This window comes from Mesitornis unicolor, unplaced genomic scaffold (assembly GCF_000695765.1).
Source record: "Mesitornis unicolor isolate BGI_N332 unplaced genomic scaffold, ASM69576v1 scaffold35988, whole genome shotgun sequence".
NCBI classification, from domain to species: Eukaryota; Metazoa; Chordata; class Aves; order Mesitornithiformes; family Mesitornithidae; genus Mesitornis; species Mesitornis unicolor.
This window is the reverse complement of record NW_010204512.1, coordinates 19,715-32,061: the sequence shown is the minus strand read 5'-3', so window position 1 is coordinate 32,061 and position 12,347 is coordinate 19,715. Positions and strand designations below refer to the sequence as shown.

Here is a 12,347-nt window from a genome sequence, read left to right as displayed (position 1 = left end):
ACACAGGATAAACTATTCCAAATACCAGCACTTTCTATGTCTGATAGATGCTCTTCCAGTAGTTTCCAGACTTCTGATTTTGAATCCCAGACACCAAACCCTGGATGTTTTAGGTTCCCCTTGCTCTGAGGGACCTCAGCACGGTTCCTTGGGAGTCTTTGGCCCTTTCTGGGTACAGGCTTTGCTACACCTGCACAGATGTGGGACTTAACAACTCTCCCCAGACAGGTGAAGACATCCCCTTACATTTGTACCGAGGTAGCTCAGCTACATAAGCACAACTTCTTTTCAGAGCACCATGTTTGGACAAACAAGCATGCAAACAAAGATTGCAAAGATGCTTCTAAACACATTCATTCCTTAAGCAGCACGGATGCTTGGGCAGACCCAGACAAAGTGACAGAAAACCTGTTCATCTCCCCTTTTCTTATTTCTCCCAGCTTTCTCTGAGATTTGTCAGGACCCTATCTTTACCCGTCATTCCCATCTCTTCTCCCCTCTGAAATGACTGGAGATGAAGGGTGCTTCACCCCAGCGAGGGCTGCAGGGCTGGGCTGTCTGTGGCTCGGAGGGGTCGGGGTGCCATCTCGTGGCAAAAAGAAAATAGGAATACATATTCTGCACCGTGCTTATTGCTCTGGCCAGTGCGCGGAGGGGTGCAGGTACAAAGCAGCCCTCGTTTCACAGATCTGCATGGTTGCTGCAATCCTTGCAGCTGGTCAATGCCCCTCTGGGAGCAGGAGCCCCTGGTCCCAGCATCACGCAGCACTGGGGGTGGCAAGTTGGGCTACGGGCCACGCTGGCCAGCTGCGTGTGGTGTGAGCCACAGACACGTGTGAGCTGGGTTTGTTCAGATCTCATTTCAGAAACCAAGGCACCTGGCCTGCCCCGGGATGTTTGCCTTCGATTCAGGTCAGCGTGTTGCAAGGCACAAACAAGTTTTGCAGCTTGAGGGAAGACCCTCAGGGCCACCGAGGAATGTGGAAATGGTATTTCCGTCCCTGAGAGCCAAAGTTTTCTGCTAGATAGATCTGTAGCTGAGTCATAATCGATGTTCTGCCATGGTTTGGCTGAACAAATAAATAGGAGGCAGGCGCTTTCTTTTTCAGAGTTATATTCAGCTGTCTAATTCAGTGTGCTGGGGAGGGATCACTTCCATCCATCTGCTAACACATGCACAAGTAGGACGCACTTTTCAAAGGAATCAAAGAAACCCATTTCCCATGGTTTGCACCTGGTAGCTCAAGGCTGCTGTTGAGGCACGGGTATTGTGCAGGCTGTGGGATTTCTGTACATGACTGGAGAGTGCCAGTCCAGAAGGTGATGTCAAAACAGAGAAGGCTGCTGTGCCAAGTAGGAAGGGATCCATCTCTCTCCTTCAAAGCCAAGACCCTGAGAGCCCACGACACGAGGTCAGGTCTGAGGTTCCACCTGTGAATTCATGCAGATGTGAACCCAGCTCAGTTTTTTCCCTCGAGCATTAGAGTGTTGCTTCATCTGTTTTGTGAGTTCTTATTACTTTTGAAGTAAAAAATGGTCCTGCTAGAGCAGGAACAGTTCTGGCCTCTCTGAAGCCAAAGGCAAAAGTCTTTTATTTCAGCAAGGCCAAGACTTCCTTGTGTTGATAAGTGGCTTGCTCCTCTATTCCTGTACCTGCCTCCCCCTACCTCATCCTGCTGCCTCCACTCCTCACAAATGACATTGCCAGCAGGTGATGCTTTGGGAGAGAGAGAGGTGAGAGGCTCAGGGTTCAAGGCATTAAGCAGAGGGACAACACCAGCATCAGTGAAGCTGTGGTGGGAATTTTTCATTCAGCCTCTGCAGCTGAAGCTAGCATAGAAGCTATGGCTCTACCCAGGACTGACGAATAGCCCATAGCTGATCACAGAGGGAAAGGTCTTTGCTCTGGAGAAACCAGTCTGCAGATATGGAGAGTCTACTTTTAAGCTGTTTTTTAGTAAAATAAGGCTATATAGAAACTCTCACCCATGAGATATAAGTAAAAATTACAATGTTTATTGTCATTCTGGGCTAAGGATCCACCTTTCATGGCATTTGCATTTCTGTGTAATGCAAAGTTGGGTGGCAGGCATATGAAATATCATGAGGACCTTGGATTAAAACTTTATTGGCTTCCCATGAAGAGAGAAACAAATATGGTAAAGTACATGATAAGAAAATGTGTATGGAGAAGTGGCAATTCACAGGCAGATAAATAGACGAAAAATTGCCTGAGCTGTATATCAGCTGGAATAAGACTGTGGAATATGATGGCAGACAAGAGTGCTATAGACAGGGAGAAGAGCCAAAGCTACAGAGGAAAAGAAAACGACCAAAACCAGGTCTTGTCTAATCCCTGATCCCCGTTCTCTTTGTGTGCAATATGAGCACTGTGAAAACAGACACCATTTGCAAGGAAATTGCATGGCTGGTTCCAATGGCCAGACCATCCCAGATACCACAATGTGTGCTGATGTTGGGTCTTAATGTTACCCAGGATGTCGGAAAAGAGAGACAGTGCTTGCTCCTATTTAACAAGGTCAGGAAAGATGGAGATCCATAAAAAGTAGAAATGGGTCCAGTTTATTTTCTGTGTCATTAGCCTCTTATGATTGTTTGCTGGTACAAATCTCACATGACCTTACACTGTGTTGAACTTGGTGGTAACAGAACTTGCTTATCTGAACAGGTTTGCAGACTTTGGGGATATTTCAGGATGCTGTTCCACGGCAGAAATAACTTTGTCCTCAAATCACATGAATGGATCTGATTTTTCACTCTCAGTGTTTGACTTGGCTGCCTGGGCTGGTAGGGTTTTGCTAGAAGCTATGGGTAATTAGAGAACCTGGAGAAGTTTGGGAGGAACCTACAGATGGTTCAAGCGTGTGACCCACAGTGTATTCCTGTGTCTTCCAGCAAACAGCAGTGCATCTTTCCTCAGGATTTTGGGCAGATTTCTGTGGCATTATGAACTTCTCTGCTTTGCTATGAGAGCGTGGGTATCACACCTACTGCTCATGCGCTGCATCGCCTTCACCAGACCACCTCCTTGGTCCCTCCATCGGCTCCATGCACAGTCTGTCTTGAGAAGTGTGTGTTTGTCAACCACCATCATGGTGTCTAATTGAGCATATGCACCTCCTCACAGTGCACTAGCAAAGAGGGGGTCAGCAACCTGTGGGGCAGATGTAGCAGTGGAGCGGGAGTGGATGGAGAGAGTGGGAAGGGGATGTGAAAGAGTGATGTGGCAGGATGGGGGTGGCGAGTCCTAGCATAGCTCAGTTGGGTCTAAGCAGCTTCCTCACTTGTTGGGCTGCTCTTCAGCAAGGCTGTGGTCATTCCTGCAGGATGGCACAGGTTGCCTGAGGCTGGGGCCTTAATGTGAAAGTCGTCTGGGGGACAGTAAGGTCCAAGTCAGACTCTGAAACTCCTGGCTGGGGTTGAAAAGTAAATGTCTGCAGCAAGCCTACAAAGAAGACAAACAGCTCCATCTTGGCCAGGCTTTCTCCAATGCAGTTCCTTCGCCCTGCAGATGAAAGTAGCGTGTTTACTTGATGGAAAGCTCAAAGTAGAATATTTGCCATGGACACATTAGCATCTGATATGTTGTAATGGAACTTGAAACACACCAGAGTATTTTGGAGCAGAGAAGGCCGTGTTGCTAAAGGTAACTGTCCCAGCCACACTGACATAGTGTGCCTGCCTGGTCTCTTTTGTGACACAGCTGCCTGCAGCAGCAGCAAGTCACAGCCATATTACAGGGTTATTATGTATTTATGATGCACCCTCTCTTTTCATTAGCTCATCCAACCTTCTCAGTATCTTTAACCCTTTCTCTCTGAAAAGCAGCCTGATAGAACTATGCCACCCCCTCCCAAAGTGGAATGGTTTGAAAATAACTTTTCCTGTGGAATTCGTCCTAACATCCCACTTTTAGAAAAGACTGTGTTTCTTCTCTCCTGGAAGTATTTATGGCAATGTATAAGTGATATTTCTTCTTTTAGGATGGCTCAGGGAAGAGTTTCTGATACTTAACAACTGTTCCTACCCTTAGCTTAATTTAAGTCTCAAGGGGGCTGGGTTTATGACCCTCCAGGGAGAGAATGTTAATCATATTTTGCAGGTGAAATTGAGATTAAAAAAAATAAAAAGCTTGTGATTCGACCAAAACAATGGATGGAGGTAGTGTCAAGATGCCAAGTGCCCTATCACCTCCCCAAACCAAGGAGCTGTGCTTCTTCCTCTAAAAGAAAAGGTCTTGCTGGGAACCCCTGTCAGCTCTCATCTTTCTGATGCAGTAGGTCTCTTTATCCTCTGTCCCATTGAACCTTTGGGAACCAACCCCTTCTGTGGTGGGAGGTGTGCTCTGAGAGCAGCTATTTGCCTGGATGCAGAATAATTGGCTCCATTCAGTTGCCTGGTTGCTTATTGACCAAGCTAAATGCAGTACTTAGCCATGAAGATGCCATTAGTGTAATAAAATGGACATTGTAATAAAATGGTCCTGCCACAGCCTCTGTGTAGATGAGCCCTTTAGTTACCTGTGGAGAAGGGCAGGAAAGCCTCTCTCTTTACAAAATTCCCTTCAGCATCAAGGAAGTGGTTGGGGTTGAACTGATGTGGTGTCTCCCATTGCGTCTTATCCAGCAGCACTGAGGTGAGTGATGGGATTACAATTATACCCTGGAAAAAAGTACATGAAAGCACAAGAGATAGCAAAAATGCACTCTTTTAGTTCATTTTATAACACAAACTTTGGTGTCCCAGGAGATTTACTGCCCTTGGGGTAAGTGGAGACCCTGAGGGTTTTATTCCATCAGCCAGCAGAGAGAGGAGTCAGTGGGATTTTCCCACCGGTGCCATGGATTGAAGCCAAACCCCATGTGGTGCTGTGCCAACCTCAAGAGAGGGTCAGATCCTGTAAATTCCCTGGCAGATACTTCACTGTGCAGATGGCATCACGGAGATAAACCAGGGTTGTTCATGGAGTGAGGTTGTCCTGAGCACAAGAAGAACTGAATTGAGTCCCAGTCTCTCTGGACTCAATGTAGTTGAATGACTAAACTATGAAACAAACATCCTACAACACTAATCTCATAGACTCAACATAGAAACTCTTCTGGGGATGGTTTTGGACACCTGCTTTGAGCTTCTGTCCTATAACTCCCTCTGAAGAAACCAGTCTCTAGTGGCACAGGCAAAAATAAAGAGGATGGTGTGTTCCTGGGCTGGAGCATTACCTACCTTGGGAAGGAAGTAGCCCCTGAAGTGGGTGTCAACAGCAGTGCAGCGGGGAACATGGGGCAGGAGGGTGATAAACCTCTGCACTTCGTGTAGCACTGCATTTGTATACGGCATGTTCGTCCGATCCTCGTACGTGGCCCAGCTTCCAGCTTTGACGGTTCTCCCGATCTCCTCCTTCACCTTTTCTGGAAGGAACAAATACAGTTGGATTTCAGCAAGGAAGCCACTTCCTGAGTCGATTCTAGGGAAATCCTATTTTTCCAGGGTCTGGAGGGAGAGGATTCTTAAAATGTCAGCCTTGGTTTTTGTGCTCTATTTCTAGTTCAGGCACATGGATGAGTTGTTTCCTCAGCACCATACTTCAATCTCCTCTCGTCCTCTCTCCCAGCAAGGCACAGGGACTATTTGTGACTTTGACCAGCATCTGATTACATCCGGAGTTCATAATAGTAGAGAGATGGGATTCAGTTTTAAAACAAAAAAGCTTCTATGGGTCTGAAGCCAGGCCTCTGCCCCCCCATATCAGCTGTGCCACGGACAGAGCGTAGGCGAAAGGAACTCACTTTGAATCTCTGGGTATTTCATCATCAGCAGGATGGACCACTGGAGCGTTGTGGCTATGGTTTCTGTTCCTGCCATGACCAAGTCAAGTATGGATGCTATTAAGTTGTCATCATGGAAGAGGCTGTCTTTCTTGTTTTTCTCCTTGAAAAACACAAGTGGTGAGAAAGTTCTTAAAACCATCAATCTTAGTGTTCAGCAAGCTTAGGAAATACTGCATAGCCTACAACACTGGTGTCTGTGACCTTGTGTTTGTGAACTGGGTGATAAAGTAGACTTGATCTTGAATGCACAGCATTCACCAAAGATGGAAGGTTTGGAGTGGGGTTTTGGTTTGGCATCCATCTACGCTCAGAAGCAGGCTGAAGACCAGGACCAGATGCTGTTCATGGGCTCTGTCTCACAGGTTTGGATAGAAGGAGATTCAGCCCATCCTAGCTCTGAGGGACGACTCCTGCCCAAGGGCAGGTCTGAATCCCCTACAATGTTCAAAATGACCTTTCAGGCCATTTTTGCTGGCGTTAGGACTGTACTGACCCTTCCTCCACATAGCTGGGTAGAATACTTAGTGCCTAAGGTTGGCCCAGATCCAGCTGGAAAGAAGAAAAAACTCAGAGCCCAAATATTTACTGTTGAATGAAATCAACTGGTGTGTGAAACTGCTGCGTCTCTGCTAAAGTAGGATGCAGGGCAGGCCTAGGACTTGTACTGGTGATTTATCATGCAAGTACTTAAGTGTTTTATTCATCTTGGAGCAACAGTATCACTGATTAATTGATTTATTGTTGTAAAAGGAAAGGCAGACTCAGCTTGCATGTGAATTCATGCATTTTCTACTAGGAACAAGGAGCTGATCTCACATTATTAGTGCTGCTGTTTCACAAGTGGACTGAGACAACAGTGGCTTTCATATCTTAATTTTGATAGAAAAATCCCTGCAGTAAATTACACCAACTGTAAGAGACTGGCATCTGATTTCAGTACCACTGGAATAACAGCATGGATTTCAATAGGTTTACATGACATGACTGAAATCAAGACCCAGGATCTGTTTTAGCTAGAAAACCCAAAAGAGTCATTGCAAACAGTCAACAGAGCTAAGCAGTCAAATACCTCTTGTTGCTTGAATATCAGTGCATCAACGTAGCTCCTCACGCTGTTCTCATTGATATCCTCCCTGCTTGCCTTCATGTATTGCCTCAAAATGACACGCACATCTTCTATTTTCCTAAGCATAATCTTGTGGGTTTTGAAGAGAAACCCAAGGAATGGGTAGAAATTGAAATACTAATGAGGAATTAAAAAAAGAGAAGCATTAAGTCTGCAGAAGTATCAACGTGCTGAAACACGTTTATAGGGCGTGACATAGCAGTTGAGTTTTGTCTTGTAGCAGTGATATCTTAGCATCCCAGTTCAGTTCATAGTTCAGTTCTCATTTTAGCTCCACACAGATGTGCAGGACGGTTCAAATGGAGAGTAGCAAAGGGGAATCTGACTCCACGCTGGTAGTGACCAAGGTGGTTCGACAGGAGAACTGTCACATTTTAGGTGTAATGGCTGGTTCTGAATATTTGAAAACCGCTGAACTAAATTCTGTGGTTTGTGTGGCTCACAAATGTAAAGTGCCAGTGTAAAAAAATGTTAATCTGTGTGACAGGTTACTTACGTTCAAATACGGAGATCCCAGAAGAATCATAACTTCATCTATGAGTCTTAAGAGAGTGAGAAATGTTGGGTCCTTGTAGTCAAACCTGTCCCCAAACAGCATGACGAAGGTGACGTTGATTGGAGCACAGTTGAAGGATGTCAGGCTGAAAGGTTCCCCTGCAATGGGAGGAGGATGGAGATGTTAGTGAGATGTTGCAGCAGCAGTGACGCATGTGAGGCTGCGCAGCACTGTGATGGTCCCCAGCTCACCTTTGAAGGATTTGATCATCTCCACAAGGAAGTGCAGCTCCTCGAAAATTCTGCCTTCTATAATTTTTTTCCCCATGCCGAGGTTTCGCATGCTGGATACAGTGAACCTCCGGGTTGTCCTCCACAGCTCCCCAATGGAGAAGAACAAACCTGAGGAGGCCATGAGCCATCACTGCTGGGCTCACGTACGGAGAAACCCCACCACACAAAATAAAACAGGGGACTAGATGAAGAGGTGTCGCCACAAGTGTTTCTGCTGCCCAGTTTCCCATGGATGTGGGGACTAAGGGTCTCCCATTTCTGTGTACCCCATACCTGTATCCTCTCAACTCCATTCTCCCAGTCTCACTGAGCCTGTAGTTTGGGAGAAACAAACTCCCACCCAACCCAGGCTTCCCCAGCCCTCTCCTGACTGCAAGGTAAGCAGGTGTGGCTTTCAGACCAGTACTGGTTGGCTGTGGAGCTGGGGAGAGGTGTTGGTCTAAGTCAATCATGCAACCTTTCTGACCCTATTTTGCTGCAAGTACAGGGCTTCAAGCAACAACCTTGTATCTTTGAAGCTTCTCCCCTTGTCCTGTTCCAGTCATAAAGACGTTTTATTTATGTGACATGGGATAGTTCAGTCACTGCAACCCTGGCCAGTGCTGAACTATTTATGGAGATTCCCAACAATACTGCATTTTCAGCAGTGGCAAAATTGTGCCCATTTCGTAGAGGTCACTGAGCTCATGTCTTGATGAGCACTAACACCACCAGGGATGGGTATTTCATCCTGTCAGAGTGTTAGAAGTAGCAAAAGGAGATATTATGTCAATGATCCAAAGACTGTCTCAGATTGTGTCAGCTGAAGAACTGGATTCTAGCACTTCACATCTTCATTGTGTTTGTTTTCTAGAATAAACACTATTTTTGAGCTGTGTAGTTTTAATTTGGAAAGCAAAACTTATTTCTCTAAAAATATCAAAGCAAATTTCTAAACTTTATTTTTTTCTTTAATTCAGGCACTTTCATCTGGATAATTCATTTTCTGCCAACAGCTTTGGATTCAACAAATTGGCATTTGCTGAAGAAAAAAATGTTTCACTGAAAAATTTGTGACCGTTGTTACTCAGCAGCCTCTGTGAATTTACAGCTTTGGGTCACCTCTATGTGGCTCAGACTTGGGCTGAGAAGGTAAGTGTGGAAGGGCTTATAGTGCAATACTGACAGTGTCCCACAGGTACATTTTACATGTAAATTAACTCTGAAAAATGCTTTTCTCTCCATCGATTTCTTTTCCTTATGTAGCAATAAATTAATCTATTGATATTATGACCAGGTGATTTAATTTCTAATTGTAATCCCAACCTCAGCCTGTGACCAGCATATAAAGCTGCCTTTTGGCTACTCAAAGCTGAAGCCTCAGCTGAAGCAGAGGATGGAAAAACAAGGCAGAAAGTCCTCTGAAATACTCAGTTTTCCTGAAAAAAAAACAAGAGGTTGGTTGTGGGGGCAAATTTCCAGCCTCAGGCTATTGCTTCTGCCTGAACCTGCTTCTCGTGGTCCACCTGCTTTGGGGGGGGGGGGGGCAAGGCATGGGGGACTGACAATGGCCAAAATTGTGGCACCTGGCAGTGGGAGAAAGAGAACAACCCTACAGCTCTGAACAGCCAAACCAGTTAGTGCAAAGTCCCCTGAAACAGTGGGGAAGGTTTGTAAATGTGGTGCTGGTGGAGAAGCCACTCTCATTGATGTCTTACAGGAATTAACCCCAGAGTTACCACAGTGCCTTTAAAAATCCCACTCCTCACCCTCGAATATTTAGGATATGGATCGGCCACAAGTGAATTAGCAAAAATGATGAAAAGCCAGGAGGCATTGCATGAAAGTGAGGAAAGCCAAATGTTTTCTGTTGGCTTGGCTTCAGCAGGGTCCAAGGGGGATGTTTAAAAGCCGGGCTCCGGGGAAGCACAGTTAGGCTGGCACTAAGTGATGGCGTCGTCCCTCCCGCCCCTCCCCGCTCATTTCTCTAGTACCGTTTCCATTCTGAATTTGGTCAAATATTGGGATGGATGGTCTGTCTACAAACTCCTCTGTGTAGTTCACAAGCGCCTCCCGCACAACTTCGTACCCGGTCAGGACCACAACTTTCTGGAACCCAAAGTGGAGGGTGAAGATGGGGCCGTATTTTTCCGCAAGCTGAAAAAGAGGCGATCTGTGACAGTCAGGAAGGGAGAGAGCATGCACAGGGCAAGCACCCATTGCTTTCTGAAAGGACATAGTTATCAAGTCCTGGTGCCCTGCAGAACAGCATTGGTGAGCCAGAGTTCATCATGGTCAAATATTTTGTATGGATGCCTGGCTGGCATCTGTATGGATGGCTTATGGCCACAGAAGAACCCCCACCCCCATCAGTGCATTACTAATCTGGTTTTGCTGTTAAGGAGAAAGTAAATGAAAAACAAAAAGAAAAGCCACCTAGAGTTAAAGACCGGATCTCAAATGGCAACACAAGTTGGCAAACCAGAGAAAGACGAAAACAGAGAAGACATTTCAGTGCAAATAACGATGCTGTAGCACAGGAAAGCTTTGGTACGATGCTCCTCTCATACCAAAGCACTCCTGCATCCGTATTACGAGACCAGAGGAGCCATTTGCCCCGTGCCAGGCATTTAATTTGCCCTGGATGACCACAAATTGCAAATCTGTGCCCCTCTGCTTGGACTTGGCATTGGTACCTACAGCTGAGCTGGGCACAGCAGGGAAACCCATGGCAGGAGCCGGAGGTGGCCTGAACGCTGGCTGTCCCCATGCTTGTACACAAAATAATGCTTGTTTTGCACTGAAAAGGCTCTGGACGTATCTTTGCCACAACCCAGAGAGGCTTTTTCACTGCTGCATGCCCCAGGATGAATTATCTGCAGCTCCCCACCAAAGCTGTACCTTGCTGGGCAGTTTACAAAGGCAATGCAGTGCCCTGGGAGGCTGAAAAATCCCTCCAGGAGCACACGGTCCTGCTGGCATGTCCTACGTGTGCCTCCAGAGCTGCTGTGCAGATCCCCGCTCCTCTTTGCCGAGGAAAGGGGTCTGCAGCAGCGCGGGGCGGGCTGACAGGGCAATCCAGGCTCCCTAAGGACCAAGGACCATCGTGTGTGTGCCTGCTGCATCCCTGTGTGGTACAAGGGGGTTTCTGTCATGCTCCCCAGCCCCTGCCCACGTATCTCCTTGTGGACCGCGGGAGGCTGGCTTCTCCTGCCTGCTTCCACCCCATCGCTGTGGGTGCACCCCGTTCCCCAGCAGCCTGAAAACAGCACTCGGGAACAGCCCAGAAGAGTCTGGGCTGGGCTGGGCTGGGGCAAGGTGATGGGAAACTGCAGTCCAGATTGGCTGCCCAAGCAAACACAGGGTGCACGCATGCAGCCTCAGCCCGTGCCAGCTCCTCTGGCAGCTTTTTTTTAGACCCCCCTGTCGGGGACCCCAGCAAAAACCCGCCGGTGCCCGCTGCTCAATGCAGTCACCGCATTTCGCTCCCTGTGTGGTGAGGTGGAGGGATAATCTCCTCCGGAGTAATCCCAAAGTCAAGGCAAACACAGGCAATACGAAGTACAGTTTAGCAGGTGATGAAACCACTCAGAGGTAATCCCAACCCGCTGTGCAGAGGCTGCCCAGCCCCGCTGGGTAAACTGACCCCAACCCCGACATTGCCTGTAACAGCACCGGGTGCCGGGAGCCTCACCCCGTGGCGGGGCTAACCCAAAGCACGGCTAACCCTCGGCAGGGCTAACCCCCAGCAGGTCTAACCCACAACTCGGCTGCTCCCGGAGCCCTGCCGGTGTTTGCCGAGCCGTGTCAACGCCTGGTCGGGAGCCGCCGCTGTCTGTTTGCTCACTCTCTCCCTGGCCCTGGCGCAGGTCGTTCCCCGGGGATCTGCCGGGGCGAGGAGGGAGCGCTCAGCAGCCCCACGTGAACCCCCTCAGCTGCGCCAGTCTTGTCTTGCACCGAAGAACGGTTTACCACCGTAAGCGGGGTAAGTTGTCTTAATTACAGGTTAATAGAAGAGCTTGCTGTCCATTCTGGTTCTTCAGCGCACTGTCTAGAGTTTAATGTGTGTCCCGTTCATCAGGAGGGAAGTGGATTTTTACAATGGGGCGTCTGGATTTGGCCCTCTCCGAAGCAGTTTTGGGGTCACTGCGTCTTGGAATTCCCCTCGCCAGTTCTCCAGGGTGAAGGGGAGGGAAGCAATTTCACTTTATATCATGTTAGTTATGTCCTAATACTTTAAAAGATTTCTAGGTGTCTGAGTTGTCAAATTAATATTTCAAATCCCACAAGCATTATATACTTCATGTACATCATCACAATTACAAGAATTCCCATAGTACCCAAAGGTCTTTTTTTAATAGTTGATCACTCATAAATGACATTGCATCAACACAGATATTGGCTAGAAGAAGCTCAGAAAAATACTATATAAAGCAAGTTTCATGTCTTTACAATTTAGTTTGAATTAAAAAAGACAAAAAGGTCTCACTGATATATCCCAAGCAGCTTTAAAATGCATGAGGGTCTGGGTTTGGGGTTTTTTGTCCTACCTTCATTAGTGATTTATCTTGCCTTCTAAGATCCACCAAGTGCAGGTTACCAAT

General features: G+C 47.2%; 1 protein-coding gene across 1 annotated transcript in view; it reads right to left on the bottom strand.

The window, feature by feature from the left end:
• Positions 1-3,335: 3,335 nt before the first annotated feature.
• LOC104545852 (cytochrome P450 2W1-like) overlaps positions 3,336-12,347 on the bottom strand; it is a 9,181-nt gene continuing 169 nt past the window's right edge. Inside the window, 9 exon segments of the mRNA XM_010191085.1 lie at positions 3,336-3,526; positions 4,542-4,683; positions 5,245-5,429; positions 5,808-5,949; positions 6,919-7,092; positions 7,472-7,629; positions 7,723-7,872; positions 9,738-9,900; positions 12,294-12,347. The exon segment at positions 12,294-12,347 is cut by the window's right edge and continues 30 nt beyond it. Of these exon segments, the coding sequence (XP_010189387.1) occupies positions 3,336-3,526; positions 4,542-4,683; positions 5,245-5,429; positions 5,808-5,949; positions 6,919-7,092; positions 7,472-7,629; positions 7,723-7,872; positions 9,738-9,900; positions 12,294-12,347 (1,359 nt within the window).